Raw genomic sequence first — 23,975 nt, forward strand, 5'->3', positions numbered from 1 at the left:
GGCTTTAGTGATACTCAACATCCGCGTTCCACACCTGCGTCAGTTGAGAGGCGGGACCAAACAGCCGAAGCTCAACCCTTCCCCCCCCCCCTGGTCACAGAAGCGCAACTAGGTGGGTACACATACACAAACATAACATTTTGAGACACATATCTCAAGACCGTGGAGGAGCAGACCTGGGAGCAACACTCACGAACATCTCTGTCCTCATACTCATATCATACTCAGCTTCAGGCAGAACTTTCTCCCAGCTTATTGTCACACTTAAGACTTTTCTTAAAAGATTAAACTTATGCCAAGCTTGGAACCATACTATACCACGACTCTAGGTCACACTATTATTGGACCCAGCATCACAACTCTCACACTCAGTCCTAGGTCACACTCACCCTGTCCTAGGTCACATTCACCCTGTCCTAGGTCACACTCTCCCTGTCTTAGGTCACACTCACCCTGTCCTAGGTCACACTCACTCTGTCCTAGGTCACACTCACCCTGTCCTAGGTCACACTCACCCTGTCCTAGGTCACACTCACCCTGTCCTAGGTCACACTCACCCTGTCCTAGGTCACACTCACCCTGTCCTAGGTCACACTCACCCTGTCCTAGGTCACACTCACTCAGTCCTAGGTCACACTCACCCTGTCCTAGGTCACACTCACCCTGTCTTAGGTCACACTCTCCCTGTCTTAGGTCACACTCACCCTGTCCTAGGTCACACTCACTCTGTCCTAGGTCACACTCACCCTGTCCTAGGTCACACTCACCCTGTCCTAGGTCACACTCACCCTGTCCTAGGTCACACTCACCCTGTCCTAGGTCACACTCACCCTGTCCTAGGTCACACTCACCCTGTCCTAGGTCACACTCACCCTGTCCTAGGTCACACTCACTCAGTCCTAGGTCACACTCACCCTGTCCTAGGTCACACTCTCCCTGTCTTAGGTCACACTCTCCCTGTCTTAGGTCACACTCACCCTGTCCTAGGTCACACTCACTCTGTCCTAGGTCACACTCACCCTGTCCTAGGTCACACTCACCCTGTCCTAGGTCACACTCACCCTGTCCTAGGTCACACTCACCCTGTCCTAGGTCACACTTGTTACCTATCGTACGTTACGGCTCGTGATCCTACAGCAGCCAAACTTTAATAAGTCTAGGGATACGACACAACTGCTGTTCTCAATAGCGAATCACCAGTATAACCCCTTAATGGGTAATGAGCATAAAATAGAATCTTCATAGGACTGAAGAATAAAGATACTAAGTATAGATATATACTATTATATTAAATAAATCTCAAAAGCAAACAGATGATTATATGGTCACAATATATATCACATTAAAAATATCACTGTAACTTCCAGACATTAAATCAATATTAATATATGTATATGGCTAGAACAAAAGAATGACTTAACTCCAAGATGATATCTCCCTGGTTTCTGCTCAGCTACTGAACTACAATATGCGAGTCAAAAAACACATTGCCTTGCCCCGCGAATAAATTGCCAAAGTTACAATATTTATTATTTCAACAATGGAGCACTACATTGTGACAAGAGTAATCTTAAACTAACTTAATGAATAATTAGTACATATTGATATAGACAAACAAAGCAATTGTTTCTTTACATAGTAATTAAAATATGCATACAGAAAGAAATAATGGCATGCACACCCAGCAACGGACGATCCCACGACAATTTGCCAGATACAGTTCACTCAATTATTATTTCACTCTGTTACCCACTTATGATCACATATAAATCATTAGTTCCCGTGGGAAAACTGATCACACAAAGAAATAAACAATCATTCCCACGATACGCTGGGCCTAACGCCAACACTGTAACATGAATGTGCATTTGCATAGAACATATAAGTATAACAATATACATGCTTGTAATTTACATACAATTATAAATGTACATATTAATATATTCACTTACGTATCTTATAAGGGTACGTAACACTTCCACCTCCAAGAAAAAAAATGCAATGGATTGAAGATCAATGGCATTTTTTCAGAAGTAAAAATGTTAGGTAAAAAGAAACATTTCATTTATGGTACATCAAAACTTCTTGACAAAGCATCAGCAATAACATTTTGTCTGCCTGGAATATGTTTGATTTCTACATTAAATTCCTGCAAAAACAATGACCATCGCAGAATTCGTTGGTTCTTGACTTTCATCATATTTATAAAGATAAGGGGGTTGTGGTCTGTAAATACTAACACTTTATTTCCTGATAAGTAAATCTCAAACTTCTTGATTGACAATATAAGACCCAACGCCTCCTTTTCTACCACGGAATAATTTCTCTGAGCTGCATTAAATTTTCTGGAATAGTAATACACAGGATGCTCAATCTGGTCTAAACCAACTTGAATAAGCACAGCACCTATCCCAACATCTGACGCATCAATGTGTAATATAAATGGTTTATCAAATTGGGGACTAGCAAGAATAGGTGAGGTGGACAATATGCCCTTTAGGTTCTGAAAAGCATTCTGACAATCTTGTGTCCACTGAAACTTTACTTGCTTGCGTAACAAGTTTGTCAAAGGAGCAGCTACTGTTGAAAAATTTCTACAATAACGCCTATAGTATGCACACATACCAATAAACCGTTGGACTCCTTTCTTATTGGTCAACACTGGGTAGTCCACAATGGCTTGAATCTTATCTTGTAAGGGGATAATCTTACCTTGTCCCACCTCGTGGCCAAGATAAGTTATCGTACCTTTTGCCCAACTACACTTATTCATATTTATGGTTAACTTTGCGTTTTCCAACACTGTAAACAAGTTCTTAAGGCCTAAGAGATGATCGGCCCAATTCTTACTGTACAAAACAATGTCATCAAGGTAGGCCCTACAATCTGGCACATCCTTGAGTAAGAAATTCATAAGTCTTTGAAAAGTAGCAGGTGCATTTCTCAAACCGAATGGCATGACATTAAATTCATACGCACCATCAGGTGTAACAAAAGCAGTAACCTCTCTAGCATACTCTGTTAATGGAATTTGATAATACCCTTTTGACAAATCAAGCTTACTTACATATTCGGCATGACCTATGGACTCTATACATTCTTCCAACAAGGGTAAAGGAAAAACGTCCACTGTAGTGTTCTTGTTCAGTTTCCTGTAATCCACGCACAATCTCCAGGTTCCATCTGGTTTTGGCACTAACAAACACGGAGAGCTCCAAGTACTTTGACTTGGCCGAATGAAATCATGCTGGAGCAGATATTCCACTTCTGCTTGCATAATTTTCCTCTTTTCGGGATTCACTCGGTACGGATGTTGTCGAATGGGGGTGCTGTCCAGGAGCTGAATGTCGTGTGTGATGAGGTGGGTCTGGGTAGGAACCTCCCCAAACAGAGATGTATGGTTGTCCAGCAGAACCTGGAACTCATCACGTTGTTCCTCCTGTAAATGACATAGCATCTCCCTGCCATTGGAACTGGAACTGAGAAGTGGGATATTAACAACATGTCCCTCACTACAATTATCCTCAGGTGGTAACTCTTCCCGACTAAAACAAGCTACTACACCAGGTCCAACATAAGCTTTTAATCTGTTAATGTGCACAGTCATTTGGGGTTCTGAAAGATTAGGGTTAATTAGTTTATAAGTTAGGTCTCCCACCTTGTCTACCACTTGGTAGGGTCCTGCGAACTTATGGGACATGGAAGTCCCCATACGAGGTTTCAACACCAACACCAAATCTCCGACATCAAACGACCTTAGCTTAGCCTTGAACTTCTTGTCATATCGTACTTTCATGGCTTGTTGAGTCCTTCCCAGATGTTCTTTCGCCAACTCACGAGCCCGACACAACTTAGCCTTGACCTCGCTCAAGTACAATCCGCTCTGATGAACAGAGACATCTCCCAACAACTTTTCTTGTAGCATTTTAAGAGGACCTCTTACTTGGTGACCAAACACTAGTTCAAAGGGTGAACAGCCCAATGACTCTTGTAGCCCTTCTCTAGCAGCAAACAACACAAAGGGGAGATTCTCATCCCAATTACGTGGATGAGTTTCTCCGGTTGTCTTTAGCATTTGTTTCAAAGTCTGGTGGAAACGTTCAAGTCCACCTTGGCTTTGTGGATGATATGGACTGGACAATTTGTGCCGAATCCCTCGGGATTCGCAAAAAGTTCTGAAAACTTTAGAAACAAAATTTCCCCCATTATCACTCTGAATAACTCTAGGCATTCCAAACAACGAAAAGAATCTTTCAAGACACTTGATGAGATTATGAGCCTTGGTATTCCGTAGAGCATAAGCTTCAGGAAATCTAGTAGTCATACACATGAGAGTGAACAAAAACATGTTACCCGATTTAGTCTTAGGTAAAGGACCCACACAATCAATTACAACATGAGTAAATGGTTCATCAGGAACTACAATAGGTTGCAATGGTGCTCTAGGTACAGATTGATTTGGTTTACCAACAATTTGACAGGGTATACAGTTATGACAATATCTGACCACGTCTTTCTTTAACTTTGGCCAGAAAAAATATTTACTTATCTTATGGTACATATTCGTGATACCTTGATGACCTCCCATGGGGTCATCATGTGCAGCCTGCAGGACCTGCCTACGATAATCATTGGGGACAACGAGTTGGGTTCTAATCTCACAATCCTCTGAAGAGGGAGTTCCCTTGGGTCTCCACCTTCTCATCAGAAGTCGATCCTTGAAGAAGAAACCCGTCCCTTCCTCCAATGCATCAATATTATCAGGAGCCTCAGAAATACACTTACTTAAACTAGGATCAGTAGTCTGTACAACACTTAAGGGCAATGACTCAGACTCAGCAGCGAGCGGGCAAGAACCTAGTAGCTTGATCTCTTTTCCCGATTGATCAGAATAAAATGGAGTCATAGCTACTTCGGCCTCACTCTCGACAACTGGCGCACTGGAGACAAGCGGGCAAGGTACAGATAGTTCAGCCTCCTCACCTTCACTTTCCTTGTGATTTAGGTTCGGCGGGGCTTCTACTACGGCCTCACTCTCATCATCCAGTCGAGTCATAAAAGAATCCTCAAGATCCACCTCCCACTCCTTTACTGAAGGGGTCCTGGTCTTGGGAACAGCAACCTTAGTGAAGACAGGATTACTCTCACCTGTTTTTCCCATTGATCTAGTAACAACACAAGCAGGGTAAATAATATCATCATCTGCTTCCAGTTGAGCTAATACATTATGGGGTTTAGTTAACATGATGGGACACTTTGGCCCTACAACCATTTGGTTGCCAAAATCATTACCTAGAATAATGTCTACCCCAGGAATGGGCAGTTGTTTACTTACACCAACATTACACCATCCTGAAGTATATTTAGAATCAAGGTTAACTTGCAATAAGGACACTGGTTGCACACTTCCGGCAATACCCTGGAGAAGCACAACTTCACCCAGATCTCGGGTGTCAACATCATCAAGTACCTTCTGGGTAATAAGAGACTGTGAAGCTCCAGTATCACGGAGTAATTGAACAGTCTTATGTCTACCATTAGTACATAATAAGGTACCTGTGGACATATAGGGTTTGAATTCAGCCATCCAATTGGGACTGACTGTAATACATGAAGAATTAATAGGTTGCACTCCTTTACTCATAATAAGACCAGTTGGTCGGAGTTCAGGATGCAAACTAAAACATGAAGAAATCACATGCCCCCTTCTCTTACAATGGGTACAATGTTTGACAGTGGACACACTGGTATAACCAACTGCCGGTTTAGAATTAGCATTACTAGGCTTAGATGATCCTGGCAATGGAGTAACCATCTTAGGGTTAGTAAGAGAAGAGTTCACGGGAGTAACTGTCGCACCAGGAGGAGACTTATACTGATAAGGAGTACGGTGAGCATTGAAATTTACTCTACGACTAGACTTAGGTGAAGTGGCCGTAAACGGGGCCTTAGTCAGCAACTCATGCTCATCCGCGAGCTTTGACAGCTCATCAATATCGGTTACATTCTTTTGTTCTGCCATAAAAGTAGTCAACTGGTCTGGAAGACAGGACAATACTTCTTCCATTATGAGAAGATTCTTTAGAGCATCAAAATCAGTGACTGCAAGTGACTTTAACCATCTGTTGCAAAATTTCGTCTTCTGACGAGTAAAATCTGCTATTGTTTGATCCTTGATTCTCCTTAGGTTCCTGAACTTTTGCCTGTGTGCCTCTGGATTTAGCTGGTATGCATTGAGGATGCTTTTCTTTACAAAGTCATAATCAAAACTATGAGCGTCAGGGAGGGATGTGAAAACCTCCTGACTACGCCCCTTGAATTGAGACTGCATAATGGCTACCCACTGATCCCTTGGCCAGTTCATACTGATGGCAATTTTATTAAAATGTGCAAAGAAAACCTCAGGATCTTCCTCATTGAACTTGGGCAACTCTATATACTTATTCATCCTGATGGGATTATTATCACTATTTGTTGAAACATTACTAGTATTTCCATGCCCAGCTGCCATACGCTGTGATTCAAGCCTGAAGTTAGTGTCAGCCATTTGTTGTTGAATCTCTAACTGTTGCTTCTTTGTGGCTTCAAGTTGCAACTCAATTAAACCTCTCTGGTTTTGTGCCGCAATTTCTAAACGCCTAGTCTCTAGCTCCCTTTGCTGAGCTTCAGCCTCTAATATTTTCTGTTCTTTTTGAGCTTCAAGCTCTAATTGGCGAGCTTCTAACTCAAGACGCTTTAACGTCATCTGATCACTCGACTCCTCTCTTAACTCCTCTAGAATTTCTTCATCTAAATCCCCATTCTCAACAAAATGCGTCACAATGACTTTCAATATTTGGGCTTTAACCATTCTATTGCTGGCGGTCAAATCCAAATGATTTGCCATTTGTATTAACTCAGTCTTTTTAAGGTTCTGAATCCCTTCAAAGTCTGGGTGAGCCACCAACGCTGCAACTTTCTCCTCCATCGTTACTAACACTTGGCACTTGATTCACAAAATTAATTAACACAATGGCACTGCACTACACTTCACTGTAAAATTGTCACCACACTGAAAATTCGCTTGGCCTCACTGCACAAACAAAATATATAGGATGACTTACCTCAAAATCGTGAAACGTTGTTACTTGACACACAGGAAGGCTTGCTTGGCACATGGAATAGTTCTTAAGAAACACACTGAGACACTTGACACACTGGTACCTAGGAAGGCAAGGTTAGATTACCATAGTTAAGTTAAGTGGGACAATATTTCCCGGCACAGGCCCCCATAACTCTTTGTTACCTATCGTACGTTACGGCTCGTGATCCTACAGCAGCCAAACTTTAATAAGTCTAGGGATACGACACAACTGCTGTTCTCAATAGCGAATCACCAGTATAACCCCTTAATGGGTAATGAGCATAAAATAGAATCTTCATAGGACTGAAGAATAAAGATACTAAGTATAGATATATACTATTATATTAAATAAATCTCAAAAGCAAACAGATGATTATATGGTCACAATATATATCACATTAAAAATATCACTGTAACTTCCAGACATTAAATCAATATTAATATATGTATATGGCTAGAACAAAAGAATGACTTAACTCCAAGATGATATCTCCCTGGTTTCTGCTCAGCTACTGAACTACAATATGCGAGTCAAAAAACACATTGCCTTGCCCCGCGAATAAATTGCCAAAGTTACAATATTTATTATTTCAACAATGGAGCACTACATTGTGACAAGAGTAATCTTAAACTAACTTAATGAATAATTAGTACATATTGATATAGACAAACAAAGCAATTGTTTCTTTACATAGTAATTAAAATATGCATACAGAAAGAAATAATGGCATGCACACCCAGCAACGGACGATCCCACGACAATTTGCCAGATACAGTTCACTCAATTATTATTTCACTCTGTTACCCACTTATGATCACATATAAATCATTAGTTCCCGTGGGAAAACTGATCACACAAAGAAATAAACAATCATTCCCACGATACGCTGGGCCTAACGCCAACACTGTAACATGAATGTGCATTTGCATAGAACATATAAGTATAACAATATACATGCTTGTAATTTACATACAATTATAAATGTACATATTAATATATTCACTTACGTATCTTATAAGGGTACGTAACAACACTCACCCTGTCCTAGGTCACACTCACCCTGTCCTAGGTCACACTCACCCTGTCTTAGGTCACACTCACCCTGTCCTAGGTCACACTCACCCTGTCCTAGGTCACACTCACCCTGTCCTAGGTCACACTCACCCTGTCCTAGGTCACACTCACCCTGTCTTAGGTCACACTCACCCTGTCCTAGGTCACACTTGTTACCTATCGTACGTTACGGCTCGTGATCCTACAGCAGCCAAACTTTAATAAGTCTAGGGATACGACACAACTGCTGTTCTCAATAGCGAATCACCAGTATAACCCCTTAATGGGTAATGAGCATAAAATAGAATCTTCATAGGACTGAAGAATAAAGATACTAAGTATAGATATATACTATTATATTAAATAAATCTCAAAAGCAAACAGATGATTATATGGTCACAATATATATCACATTAAAAATATCACTGTAACTTCCAGACATTAAATCAATATTAATATATGTATATGGCTAGAACAAAAGAATGACTTAACTCCAAGATGATATCTCCCTGGTTTCTGCTCAGCTACTGAACTACAATATGCGAGTCAAAAAACACATTGCCTTGCCCTGCGAATAAATTGCCAAAGTTACAATATTTATTATTTCAACAATGGAGCACTACATTGTGACAAGAGTAATCTTAAACTAACTTAATGAATAATTAGTACATATTGATATAGACAAACAAAGCAATTGTTTCTTTACATAGTAATTAAAATATGCATACAGAAAGAAATAATGGCATGCACACCCAGCAACGGACGATCCCACGACAATTTGCCAGATACAGTTCACTCAATTATTATTTCACTCTGTTACCCACTTATGATCACATATAAATCATTAGTTCCCGTGGGAAAACTGATCACACAAAGAAATAAACAATCATTCCCACGATACGCTGGGCCTAACGCCAACACTGTAACATGAATGTGCATTTGCATAGAACATATAAGTATAACAATATACATGCTTGTAATTTACATACAATTATAAATGTACATATTAATATATTCACTTACGTATCTTATAAGGGTACGTAACAACACTCACCCTGTCCTAGGTCACACTCACCCTGTCCTAGGTCACACTCACCCTGTCTTAGGTCACACTCACCCTGTCCTAGGTCACACTCACCCTGTCCTAGGTCACACTCACCCTGTCCTAGGTCACACTCACCCTGTCCTAGGTCACACTCACCCTGTCTTAGGTCACACTCACCCTGTACTAGGTCACAATCACCCTGTACTAGGTCACAATCACCCTGTACTAGGTCACACTCACCCTGTCTGTTACGACCTTGGGTTCCTCAGTTGGAAACCAGAGGTCAAATTAAGCTAAATAAACTTCCTTATATTATTTGATGCGCTTGTCGACGTGTGTCTGTTGTATCTTCCCTGCCAGACGTAAGACGATTCTTGTTTCTCACAGAGCATTTAAAGACTGAGCTTGTGGTTGATTATTAATTAATAAAATAGGCATCAACTATTTTTACAACCGATTTGAAAGTATTAGTAAAGTAGATCTGAGTAAAATTGGATATAGGGCTGCTGTACGATTAGCTGAGTAGTCGGCCGGCAGCGAGTCAGCTGAGGAAGCTGAAACTGGAGACGGTCCTCCTTCTCTGGGTGGCGTCGTGGTGTAAACATCTCTGCATCCCTCTCCCCTTCCTCCTGCTTCTCTCCCTTACCTTATTCTGTGTCTAGTTTACCAATATAAGTAATGTGTTGTATTCTCGTTTTCTGGGATAAGTGTGTATTAATGTGTATTAATTAATTAGGGTATCACTAGTGTTTATATTGCTAAATTACTCGAAGGGGGACCCAGTGGTACCACGTGGGCTCCCGTAGTACCAGTAAGCTACCTAGAGTCCTTGCTAGTGTCCCTTGCCTAGTAGACTTTACCCTAGCTTGTGCTAATTGTAAAACCATGTTTCCTGCTTATGTGGACCAAAGCTTGTAACGTAAGATAGTGTGGTAAAGTAATTATTGTTATGGTTGTGAATGTATATGGGGGGTTGTTAAGAGGGTTTAATAAATAAGTTAGTTTTAAAGGAGTATCCATTCTTCCTGTGTAGGAGATCAGTGATCTACCTCTAGGCTGACATTGTCTTGTAGCCAATTAGTTAACACTGTTTATATCTTATTGGAAGCCTGGCCTTTATGCTCTCCAATACTTGAGATACATCTTAAATCTAAGTACTGACTCTACTCCATAATACTAGACCCCCATTTAGCAGACTATTAATCCATAACAAGTGGTTGGCCTGACCGCGATGAACCGTAATTGTAAAAAATTATATTTTTGAATGCCAAAACTAAAAATTCTTGTTTTCCGCAGAACGGTTGTGTGTTAACCTAGGGCCCAGCTCATTTAGCAAAGGATATATCTTGTACTGACTGGACACCCAGCTGGATCCCTTCACGATTGAGGTTAGTGTGGCCTTGTGTTAGGGGCCGTGCAATTTTTTGTTTTTTTTTCCAATTTTTATTTGTAATTTTTTCTTTAGTTAGGAGCTAAATTAATTAATGATGTAGGATAAAATGCAGGAACTGGCAAAGGACCCTTCAGTGGTAGAGATCAAGAAGCTTACCAAGTCTAATTTAGTATTGTTAGGCAAGGAATTTGGCCTCTAGTTAAATGACGCGGATTAAAAGTGGACTTTGGTGAATGAAATATTACAACATTGCATGGATCAAGAACTATTGCCAGACACACTCTCACCCTGTCCTAGGTCACACTCTCCCTGTCCTAAGTCACACTCACCCTGTCCTAGGTCACACTCACCCTGTCCTAAGTCACACTCACCCCATCTTAGGTCACACTCACCCTGTCCTAAGTCACATTCACTTTTTCCTAGGTCACACTCATCCTGTCCTAGGTCACACTCACCCTGTCCTAGGTCACACTCACCCTGTCCTAGGTCACACTCACCCTGTCCTAGGTCACACTCACCCTGTCCTAGATCACACTCACGCTATCCTTGGTCACACTCACCCCATCCCAGGTCACACTCACCCTGTTCTAGGTCACACTCAGTAGTTGAAAGTAGGCCAACTCGCTGCAGTTTTTCTTCTTTGAGCTTCAGCGAGATGGCCTCACATTTTATTGTTACCCTGGTGGACTGCAGCGAGATGGCATCATGTGGTTTCAGTGGACTGCAGTGAGTTTGCCCCAAGTTTTTTAGTTACCCAAGTGGACTGCAGCGAGTTGGCCTCATGTTTTTTTCGTTACCCTGGTGGACTGTAGCGAGTTGGCCTCAAGTGCTTTCGTTACCCCAGTGAACTGCAGCGAGTTGGCCTCATTTTTTTTCGTTGCCCCGGTGGACTGCAGCGAGTTGGCCTCATTTTTTTTCGTTGCCCCGGTGGACTGCAGCGAGTTGGCCTCAGGTTTTTGCGTTACCCCGGTGGACTACAGGGAGTTGACCCCATGTGTTTTCATTACCCTGGAGGGCTGCAGTGAGTTGGCCTCATGTTTTTTCGTTGCCCCGGCGGGCTGCAGTAAGTTGGCCTCATATTTCTCGTTGCCCCTGTGGAGTGGAGCAAGTTTGTCTCTTGTATTTTCGTTACCATAGTGAGATTTAACGGCGTCCATCTTGCATCATGTTTTATGCACATCAATAATATAAATCCATTAATATTTTGATGGTCTTATTTACTTCCCATTAATTATCTAGAAGTTTTGTATTTAGTGTCCAGCCAAGGATCGTTTATTGAGCATAGAAATGAATGAAATCCATTCATATGAAAAAAGTGAGTAATACAGAGCCAGAACTGACATGTATCATAGAATTCACCCCATGTTACCAAACAAGTATTTACCCAGGTCTTTTTCCTAAATCTTAAACTTATCCAATTTATACCAATTGTTTTGTGTTCTGTCTCGTGTTTAAACTTTTAATAGGCTATTAATATCCCCCTTTTTCATTTCCATTCACTCACACCTCTATCAAGTCACACCCTATTTCTTCGTCTTTCTAGATAATGTAATTTTAGCTTTGTCAATCTTTCTTCAGAGATTGTTTACCGACCATAGGGCAAATAAAAAGGAAAATCTGCTTTCAACCATTTGTATGACACAAGCCCCCCCCCCCCCCCCCCAGACACGGTGATTTCAACAGGGAATTCAGAAGTAATTCAAATATATAATAAATAAAAAAAACAGGCTACACCAACACTCAGGACATTTTAGACTATGAATGTATGGCTTGTGGAGTAAGTGTAGGTATGTATGCTTACAATTGTGACTGGTGGTTTAGAAAAAAGTTAGCTGATTTGTGTAGCAAGATTGGGATTTCCGAGGTCTGGGAATGATTAACTTATGAATATAGTAGCTAGCATCCAGCTGTGTTGCAAGATGGTTCAATTGCGGTTCGACATATGGGAAGTTATTTGATCGATGTGAGAACAGCTGAGTACAGTTACTAGGACAGCTGTCCTGCCAGATGTACGATTCTGCATAATTTGCGGTACGACATTTGGGTTGCTATTTTAGTTTTTGATGAAGTTAGGTTAGGTGGGGATGGATAGTCTGGCCATTTTTTGAATACTAACATTAAATGGATTACACAGATAAGTTGCATGCTAGGGCCTCATTGCATATCTTTGTGACGTCATTCATAATTTAACAGTCAGCTTGATGTACCCATTTGTGGATCAAACCGCATTAGGGATTAGAATATCAGAATAAAGGTAACTGCAGAAGGCCTATTTCAAAACATGCGAGGCTGCATTTACTCAATGCAGTTCATATATATGTTCACTGAATGATTTTTTTTTATTTGTTATATTCTATACTAAGGTGTAGGGGGCATGTTCTTGAGCGATTGCGAGACGTAAATAGGACTAGCAGTGAAGGAGGAATTAAATAAAGATATCTTGAGTGTTGGTGTAACCTGTATTTTGAAAAATTACATATTTGGATTACTACTGAATTCAGTGTTGAATCACCGTGTCTGGGAGGGAGGGGCCTGTTTCATACAAATTGCTGATAGCAGATTTTCCTTTTTATTTGCCCTATAGTCGATAAGCAATCTCTGAAGAAAGATTGACAAGGCTTAATTTACATTCCCTTGAAAGACGAAGAAATAGTGTGTGACATGATAGAGGTGTGAGTGACTGGACATGACAAAGGGGGATATTAATAGCCTATTAAAAGTTTCAACAGAAGACAGAACACAAAACAATTGGTATAAATTGGATTGGTTTAAGATTTAGGAAAAAGACCTGGGTAAATACTTGTTTGGTAACATGGGTAAACTCTATGATACATGTCAGTTCTGGCTCTGTGTTGCTCCCCTTTTTTTCATATGAATGGATTTCATTCATTCCTATGCTCAATAAACGATCCTTGGCTGGACACTAAATACAAAACTTCTAGATAATTAAGGGGAAGTAAATAAGACCATCAGAATATTAATGGATTTATATTATTGATGTGCATAAAACATGATGCAAGATGGACGCCGTTAAATCTCACTGCGGTAACGAAACCACATGAGGCCATAGCGAAGCCGTTAAATCTCACTATGGGTAACGAAAATACATGATGCCAGATCGAAGCCGTTAAATCAGACTGGGGTAACGAAAATACATGAGACAAACTCGCTCCACTCCACAGGGGCAACGAAAAACATGAGGCCACCTCGCTGCAACCCGCCGGGGCAACGAAAGCACATGAGGCCAACTCGCTGCAGCCTCCTGGGGTAACAAAAGCACATGAGGCCAACTCGCTGCAGTCCACCGGGGTAACGAAAAAGCATGAGGCCAACTCGCTGCAGTCCACCGGGGTAACGAAAAAGCATGAGGCCAACTCGCTGCAGCTCAAAAAAACAAAGCTGCAACGAGTTGACCTACCTTCAACCAGTACACTCACACCAGTCTAGGTCACACTCACCCTGTCCTAGGTCACACTCAACCTATCCTTGACACTATTTACACGCAGCTGACCACACGGGTAGCCCTCAGACTACAGAGGCTCGGCCGACAACGTTATCTCCTCTTAAAACCTACATGGATTTCTGTGGCTAGATAGCACTCCATTCCTACATTAGTTCCTGGACAATATATAGTTATTGTTGGCGTTGTTTGAGTGCTGGGGGAAACATGTATTGCTTAGGGTTGGGGGTTTGAGGCTGTGAATTGGTAATGTGGTTGGTGAATGGTGAATGGTTAAGAGGATATTGGGGTTCCTGGAGTTTGTGAAGCAAGAGTGTCAGTGGTGGAGTATGTGGGATAGGGAAGTCGGTTTTGTAATGGTGCAGGGATGTTGAGGATGAAGGGAGCTAGGGTAACGGTGTGTGGTTATTGGGAGTGTGTTGGAGATATGGTCAAAGGGAAAGTGTTAACGTGCTGGGTGTGGTCAATGTTTGAGAGCTAAAGCTGTTTAAGGGAAGCTTCTTAAGATGTTAACTGGCTGTAACGTTACACTGGAACGTAAGCCTGAGGCACACAAGAGGACTAAGATCCTTTATGAATATTCCAACCTTTTCTTGTTACATATTATCCTCCTTGAGATACATTGCATTTCTGATCATCTCATTAATATCTCATTCAACCACTACAAGCATATTAGCTTAGTTTTAATTTTATTTTTCCTTTATTTCATTTTTTTTCCTTGTGATCCATAGTCAATTGGATACCATTATACCAAACCTTCAGAATATCCTTGAGAACTATTATCCTTACTTCTCAAGACACACACACACGTCTTCATGGTCATAATGACATGAATCGCAAGAAGAAGACAGAGGTAGTAAGCATTTTTGTGTGAATTTGTGTATGGTGTGATGCAGAGAGATCGTAACACGAGAAGAGGTTAAGAGGAAAGAGAAACTTCGTAACGTCTCGGTTCTGAATTAGAGAAGAACTGAGGTAGGGACTGAGTTGAGTCACAAAGTTGAGTTAAGTTGCAGTGAGAGGTTAAGATCGAATTGAGGGATTATGAGAGAAGAAGGGAGAGAGAGAGAAAGATGGTTGAGTGCTAGATAGATAGATATTTTTACATAATCTTAACTAGGGTACAAAAAAAGACCTATTAAGAAAAGGAACGACTCAAAATATAAAAGAATTCTATTCACTTGACTCAATAAATTAGGTGGGTTGGTTGGATTAGTATGTATATGATTAGGAAAGCGCGTTGTATTTTTGACGGAGAGGCAAATCTATAGAACGGGCCTGGTATAGTGGGGCAGAGGTTGAGACACGACTTAATAAGTAGGGATTAAATGGAAGACGGAAGCAGTTGGGCATCGTTTATAAATAATTTGTTAATCTGTGATAGTTAATAAGTGGGAAACAAGTGATAGTTTATAAGTGGGCAGCGATAACATTGAGTGAATACCGGAACACAGATATACTTTTGTTTAGCATTTACTTTAACTAGAAACAGATTATATTGCTCCATATAAAATTAGGTAATTTATTGGCTAGTTATAAAGAATATTAAATATTTATGTAGCTTCACACTCAGGCCTTGACAAGAATGCAAACTAATCGTCAGACTTACCAATATACAGTATCACAAAAAATCACCTGACCTTAGTTCCCCACTTAAATAACGACGAATTATATAATGGAGACACACTCTGACACCCTTGATGGATTAACGAACATTTACAATTACACATCATGAACTATACATATATAATTATATTAACACAGAATCAGTAATAAAAATTAATTTAGTCAGGAAATATATATTCAAACAAATAAAAACTTGAGAGTAGGACTAGTTGGCTATAATCATGTATTGGTATTTAGGCCACACAATATTTTAATACTGGCATATATTATTCATTAAATCCATCACATCATTAAAAATAATAAACAGAGAGCAATATCACACTAACATGATGTATCAATGAGGAAATCCGTAGAAGATGTGACGAGGATTCGAACCTATGCTCTGGATATTCACAGGCTCACGCCCCAGATAACCAGACCACGGAAAGGTAAAAGGATTACAACCTGAGGTTCTACTGAACCCTCGAGGGTTCCTGAGGCTTCCACTGAAGCCGAACCAGGGTGTCACACAATCCTCTCACTGCACTCTGGCTCTGCCGCGTAGGAATGTTCCTCCTCTGGCGCTTCTGATGATGGTTTTAATGATGAAGGAAAGAGGGTGATGGGTAGGGAAGAGGGTGATGGGTAGGGAAGAGGGTGATGGGTAGGGAAGGTGGAGAAGGATAGGGAAAGTGGTGAAGGGTAGGGAAGGTGGAGAAGGGTAGGGAAGGTGGGGGGGATAGGGAAGGTGGGGCGGGGGGGTAGGGAAGGTGTTGAGGGGTAGGGAAGGTGGTGAAGGGTAGAGAAGGTGGTGAAGGGTAGGAAAGGTTGTGAGGGGTAGGGAAGGTGGTGAAGGGTAGGGAAGGGAAGGTGGAGAATGGTAGAGAAAGTGGGGAAGGGTAGGGAATTGTATTAAGAGTGGAGTAACGTGTGAAGGATAGGGGGAAGAAAGTGAAAATTACTGAAGATGGTGAAGGGTAGGGAGGGTAGTGAAAGGAAGGATAGATGTTGAAGCATTTCCAAGTTGGTGAAGGGTATTGAAGGTTGTGAAGGATTCGGAAGGTGGGGAAGGCTAGGGAAGGTGGTGAAGGCTAGGGGAGGTGGTGAAGGTTAAGGATGGTCGTACCTGCTGGATAGGGTTTTGCGAGTTCTACTCCCCCAAGCCCGGCCCAAGGCCAGGCTTGAGTTGTGAGAACTTGGTCCACCAGGCTGTGGCTTGGAGCGGCCCGCAGGCCCACATACCCACCACAGCCCGGTTGGTCCTGCACTTCTTGAAGAAAATTATCTAGTTTTCTCTTGAAGATGTCAACGGTTGTTCCGGCAATATTTCTCATACTCGCTGGGTGTGTATGATGGGGCCATCTTCAAGGGTAGTTGGGAAGATGGGGAAGAGAAGGAAAAGTCGTGAAATGAGATCAGATGGTGAAGGAGAAAGAAGAGATTATGATAGCTGTAGATGAAATACACAGCGATAACCAAATAGTGAAGATATTTCTAGTGATGGAGCATGGAGTGAAGATGGCTAAGTAGATGAGACAAGAATGATGGGCGTGTGTAGTGTAGATGGTTACAGTGTTGACACTTTATCATGTGAAGAATTCACGGTTTAGTTAAGATAGTTAAAGCTTTTTTAATTACATGTAGTGAAGGGAGTTACAGTAATATAATATATCACTGTAAATGTTTAATAAGACAAACAAAACGCATTACTGAATACATTACGCAAATATTACTGGTAAAGAAGTGTCTTCCTAATTTTCTAATGCGCATTTCTTTTATATATCAGAACAAAATCGAAGTTGGAATCTTCATGAGGAATATCCCGGGATGAATAAATCCACAAGGGCCGTGATGTGGGTTCGAACCAACGTCCGAGAAGATCCCAGACGCGCCTTAATCGACTGTGCCTTGACTTGTGGATTTATTCATATGATGCATCACACTATTGTGATTTCTGTGTGTAATGTCCCAAGATATCCCAGGGACTACATAGCCCCAAACATGCTCAGGTCCATATGACAGTGCTCGCTCTCTTAAGGGACCACACGAGCTAAACCTGGGAATTTATGGTCCCAGACGGCAGTGTTGTGTGAGGTGGCGGGAGGGTTGGGGCCCAAGAGTTATAGCCAGAGGAAGGACACAAGACACGTAATCTTCTCCAGCTTTCACTTCTGGATGATGGCTTAAGGGCTCCCTGCCGCTCTAATTGGTGCATTTCGGACACAAAGGCCGCCCCGTTTGTGGACAACACCACCACAATTGAGGCGGATTTGAACGGATTTCATTCGAATCTCTCAGCAGGAAGGGTTGCTTTGATGGAGGAAGGGGGATAGGCTCCGGTCACCACTCTGCTTACAGCGCTGGTCGCTGTAGTGGAACTCTGAGTTACAGCGTTACAGTTACTGTTACTGAGTTACTGAATCACAGTTACACAACTCTGAGTCAAGATAACCTTGCTCATCCTACCACTTTCTTGCTATCTTATGCCATTAATTAACTATGTAGCCAGCGAGACGCTCCAAGCAACAGCCTGTTGGACCAAGCTCTCACAAGTCAAGAGAAGTCGGAACTCTATCCAGCAGGTATATATTTTACATTACATAATTCCAAATGTTTCTGAAATGACATTCTTAACTAGGCAGTATCACATCAGTTATGTAACTGATGTAGTCATTAGCAGCAGTCGTCTGTTCCTGTAACAACCTGTGTAAAAAATCTGAATATTTAATTTTAATTCATAGACTGATAAAAAAAGTAATTCAATGTTTATTGAGTTGTTGGACAAAAGCCGAGTCGTAAGGGTGTTTTACTGTCTGCGAAAATATCTATATGAGGGAGTTTGCCTTTAATAGTTTCGTTAAGATCTATTTTGCCTTTATATGTGGTATTAGAATGGCAATCGACGTTGTGAGTTATATATGGTAATGAAGATTAACTTAAGCAGTGTAGTTTGTGCACGAATGAGAACTTGAAAATTGATTTTCTTCGTATATATATATCCACAAATTATTTCCTTTACCAAAGACTCCCAGCAAACAATTGTTTGGATAAGTACTAGACTGAGACACACCTTCGGACACTGTGTACAAGACCGTGAATGGCAGGTGTGAGGAGAGGACGTCAGACGGGATGACGATGACGGGGGTAGAGCCAGATCATCAGCAGCACGTTTCAGCATCAGTCATGGGGGACGACAACGCGTTCTTGACCCGACACAGCAGATGCAGCTCCAGCAGCATGGAGGAGGTGGAGGAGGGGGGTCAGCAGTCGTCACAGCAGCAGGAGGCAGGGGCGGAGCAGCTCACTTACAGCAGAATGGCCCACCTGCTGGCTGTGTATCAAAACATGGTCCTGGACAGTAAGAGGATCATTTCAAGATTAAAACGACAAAAAGATGCCCAAGTGCAAGCTGTGATAAATCAGTTGTTATTATTGGAAGCACATCTTCGACGAGAGCAGAAAGGAATTGTTGGGCAGCTGGCTCAACGTGATCATGTCATATCCACTCAAAGACAGGAGATTGATCGCCTGAGAAGAGATAATAGGCGAGTAATAAACAAACTTAAAAAGTTTAACGAGGTCTGCACGGATGCTGGTGGAGATGTGGGACGTTTAGAACAAAAAGTAAAAATCAGCAGAGTTGAACCTTCAGAGGAGCGTACCTTATCAAGCAGAAAAGGTCACAGCCAGTCTCTCTCGGGTTCCCCATCCAGCTGTAAATCATCATCTGGCATGATTCGTGTGGCTACTAGTGTCTCGGAACTAATAAATTGCAGCAATGGAACAAGTTTTTTTAAACCTCAACAAGTGCTTCATCATACAAGCATTCGAAGCACTAATAGGCAACCCACTGAAACTGTCAATCCAAATGAGGCTTCAGTCAGGGCTACAACAGACAGAGTGTTTCATAAACCACCTATTGCTGAAAAGCCCAGGGTTGCCAGTCGTGTTCCGCGAGGACAACAGTCCTCGCGGAACAATAATCAGAAAGGTCAACACTTGGTTAGAAGTTACGGTGGAAAACAATGTACAATTGTTTCCACCATCAGTCGTCTCCTGGAAGAAAAATCCGACACGACAACAACAGGTGGCTCATGCAGTAGTGAACCCTCATCTCCCGAAGCCACCCTGAAACCAACAACTCCACGGGTTATACGCTTGGCAAGAAAGTTTGAAGGCCTTAATTCACAAAACTTAGCTCCTTATGCTAATAACTCATCCAGTGAATCATCTCCTGAGTTGGTGAGACAAGATGATCGCAATTCGAAATCTTTTGTCATGGATGAATATGAAGTGACTAGAGGTTATAACAGCGAGTCTGTGAGTGAACATGAATATGAAAATGTTCGTGTGCTGACTCAGGGAAGTGACGTTAGCCCTTCCACCAAGCCTGTAAAGCAAGTGGAGGGTGAGGAAGAGGACAATTATGTTATCCTCAGAGCTGTGAAAGAGAATGCTGATGCTGGAAATTGGGTTGATATCCCAGAAGATCAACATATCTACTCAAATGTGGAATTTGCATCAGGGTTACTAGTGAAGGATTTGGAAGATGAGGAGGAAGACCCTATTATTAACCTTGAAGACGACGATAAATTAGAACAAAACTCGACAAGCAGTGGGCATGGGGGAGCCAGTCGGCCGAGCGGACAGCACGCTGGACTTGTGATCCTGTGGTCCTGGGTTCGATCCCAGGCGCCGGCGAGAAACAATGGGCAGAGTTTCTTTCACCCTATGCCCCTGTTACCTAGCAGTAAAATAGGTACCTGGGTGTTAGTCAGCTGTCACGGGCTGCTTCCTGGGGGTGGAGGCCTGGTCGAGGACCGGGCAGCGGGGACACTAAAAAGCCCAGAAATCATCTCAAGATAACCTCAAGATGGTGAAGAAGGCAAGGTGTTGGAAACTAACCTTGATTCTCTAGATTCATCTGCAGATGATGATAACTTGTTGTCGGAGAGTTTACGGGCAGCCATGAATGTGCCGCGATCACGCCATAATATCAACTTCTTCATAGAGTCAAATGGAGATCACATGACGGAGAACTTTGAAGAATTTACACTTGATTCTCTAGAGCTAGAAGGAGATCACGAGGACGAAGACAGAGGAAAGGGAAAGGAGAACTTGCCAATTTCGGAACAAAGGCGGTGTGGAGATGGGGCTGAAACAAAGTTGGAAAGTAAGAACAAAGAAGAAAGTAAACTTGATCTCAGTGTTAATAGTGGATCTGCCAGCATTGTTATGATGGGTAGTGGACAATATGAAAAGTTTTTAGAGGCAACAGGACTTAGTCAAAAGTCTTTATTAACTCCTACTCGCATGTTCTCTAACCACAGGTCCGTCTTGAAACCAAGAGATGTGAAGCATCGTAACAAGTTGCGCGCAGCATTCACCACACTTTCCACGTTAGAGGAAACTCCAAGCTCTGGAGGAGGCTACAGATACTGGACAAATCCGTACCTCTAGTGTCTACCTCAACGTTTTGGTCCGTCCTGGACCATTCTCAAGTCGACCATTCTTCTAGTGTGTGGTCTGGTCAACATACTTCAGCCACGTTATTGTGACTCATCTTTGTACACGTTATTGTGCACGTGTGCACGTTATTGTGCACGTGTGCACGTTATTGTGCACGTGTCTACCTCATATCTGATGCACTGCAAGATTAGCTATGATGGGTCTTAACTATGTGCTGAGAGTAATTTTTCCAAGCATTAATAGGAAAATTTGGTTTATGGAACTGTAGTATAAGGCTCACAGTAGCTTGTTTTGTAGTGTAGTTCTGGGATTCAAGGCTTATCATTACCACTGTACAGTATTTCCTAGTAATAAGAGGTGGATTTTGTATACTTTTCCTAGCTTGATTTTCTGCTTTACTTTTGTTACATTACAAAATATTTATAACAGTAGCAGTATAATAATATTGCCACATGCTGAAAATACATATAATGCAATTTTTCTATTAAAAGTTCTTGATTTTACATAACATTTTCATATTTTTAGTGACAAATTGATTTCAAAATTCTACTATTGGTTATTAAAATCAAATGGACGTTGACAATGGTTTGTTTAAATTTTGAATTTGTACAATAAACTCTCTCATATTACAGTACTTATGTAACAAGATATTAATTTCACAATGTCAAAATTTATTTAAGCAAAATCAAGATAAGTCTACAAAGTCCATATACAGTTTACAAATACTTGTAAAATTGTAATTTTAATAAGTTCCTAAATTTATTACATTTGTTATTATTCTCTCCAGGTTGAAAGATTTATGTACAAGGCCAATCTCCTTATTAAATTCTGACTGGAGTTGACTGGACTCTTTATATTTGTTCTTAAAACCTGATGGTAAAGAGTAGCTTGAAAGGATTGATCATGCTAGAAATGTTCCACACACTAATTGCTAGTGGATACCGCTTTTAAGAATTGCTGTTGGGCTCCCATTGTATTATTAATATTACACTCGGCACTCCAAAATATTAGATCACTCACTGTCTCCAAATATATACATTAAATATTTCACCATCCAAATTTATGTTGCTCATCACCCTTTCCCCTGAAATTGATGTTGCACACCTCCAGTTTCCATATTGTTGAATTATGTCATCCAAAGTGCATATTGCACACTATCTTTGCAAAAATGATTGAAATCTTTCCCCCCCCCTTTCCATAAGAAAGGCAAGGGAGCCTGTCGGCCGAGCGGACAGCACGCTGGACTTGTGATCCTGTGGTCCTGGGTTCGATCCCAGGCGCCGGCGAGAAACAATGGGCAGAGTTTCTTTCACCCTATGCCCCTGTTATCTAGCAGTAAAATAGGTACCTGGGTGTTAGTCAGCTGCCACAGGCTGCTTCCTGGGGGTGGAGGCCTGGTCGAAGACCGGGCCGCGGGGACACTAAAAGCCCCAAAATCATCTCAAGATAACCTCAAGAAGCCTTTAACTTCTTCCAATAATGGTAACGTGAAGACATAGATACTTTGTTGGAAGGTTATAAAGAATCTTATTTGCCTGATGCGTTAAAAAATTTAAGAACATAATTAGAATCTTGAATAATTCGCAGATACATATGCACACACACACACACACTCATCATCATGTATGATTCCACATGTGGAATCATACATGTCAATGTTTGCGGATGACGCAAAATTAATGAGAAGAGTTGTTACAGATGAGGATTGTAGGATCCTCCAAGAGGACTTAAACAGGTTGCAGAGATGGTCAGGGAAATGGCTACTGGAGTTTAACACCAGTAAATGTAAAGTTATGGAAATGGGATCAGGTGATAGACGACCAAAAGGACAGTACACAATGGAGGGGAACTGCCTACCTGTAACGATTCGAGAAACAGACCTGGGAGTGGATGTGACACCTAATCTAACTCCTGAGGCACATATAAATAGGATAACGACAGCAGCGTACTCTATACTGGCTAAAATTAGAACTTCATTCAGAAACCTAAATGAGGAGGCTTTTAGGGCGCTTTACACTGCCTACGTGAGGACAGTCTTAGAGTATGCCGCGCCATCATGGAGCCCCCACCAGAAGAAACACGTAAGGAAACTAGAGAAGGTTCAGAGGTTTGCGACGAGGCTTGTCCCAGAGTTACGAGGGATGGGGTATGAAGAGCGTCTGAAGGAACTGAACCTTACGACACTAGAGAAAAGAAGTGAGAGAGGAGATATAAAAGGGACATATAAAATACTCAGGGGAATTGACAAAGTGGAAATAGATGAAATGTTCACACGTAATAATAACAGAACGAGGGGACATGGGTGGAAACTGGAAACTCAGATGAGTCACAGAGATATTAGGAAGTTTTCTTTTAGCGTGAGAGTAGTGGAAAAATGGAATGCACTTGGGGAACAGGTTGTGGAAGCAAACTTTATTCATAATTTTAAAATTAGGGATGATAGGGAAATGGGACAGGAGTCATTGCTGTAAACAACCGATGGCTGGAAAGGCGGGTTCCAAGAGCCAATGCTCGATCCTGCAAGCACAAATAGGTGAGTACACACACACACACACACATACACCTGTTGATTGACGGTTGAGAGGCGGGACCAAAGAGCCAGAGCTCAACCCCCGCAAACACAACTAGGTGAGTACACACACACACACACACACACACACACACACACACACACACACACACACACACACACACACACACACACACACACACACACGCACGCACACGCACGCACACGCACACACGCACACACGCATACACACACACACACACACACACACACATACACACACACACACACACACACACACACACACACACACACAC

The 23,975-nt window shown here is 41.8% G+C and overlaps 1 protein-coding gene across 1 annotated transcript; it reads left to right on the forward strand.

Annotated features, from left to right (window-relative positions):
* Nucleotides 1–18,766: 18,766 nt before the first annotated feature.
* LOC123748755 (serine-rich adhesin for platelets-like) lies at nucleotides 18,767–21,145 on the forward strand. The gene is made up of 2 exons (XM_069334760.1): nucleotides 18,767–20,313; nucleotides 20,554–21,145. Exons 1-2 carry the CDS (start codon nucleotides 18,810–18,812, stop codon nucleotides 21,138–21,140), a joined length of 2,091 nt encoding a protein of 696 aa, XP_069190861.1. The 5' UTR covers nucleotides 18,767–18,809; the 3' UTR covers nucleotides 21,141–21,145.
* Nucleotides 21,146–23,975: the final 2,830 nt, after the last annotated feature.

The sequence above is a fragment of the Procambarus clarkii genome, chromosome 32 (genome assembly GCF_040958095.1).
Source record: "Procambarus clarkii isolate CNS0578487 chromosome 32, FALCON_Pclarkii_2.0, whole genome shotgun sequence".
NCBI classification, from domain to species: Eukaryota; Metazoa; Arthropoda; class Malacostraca; order Decapoda; family Cambaridae; genus Procambarus; species Procambarus clarkii.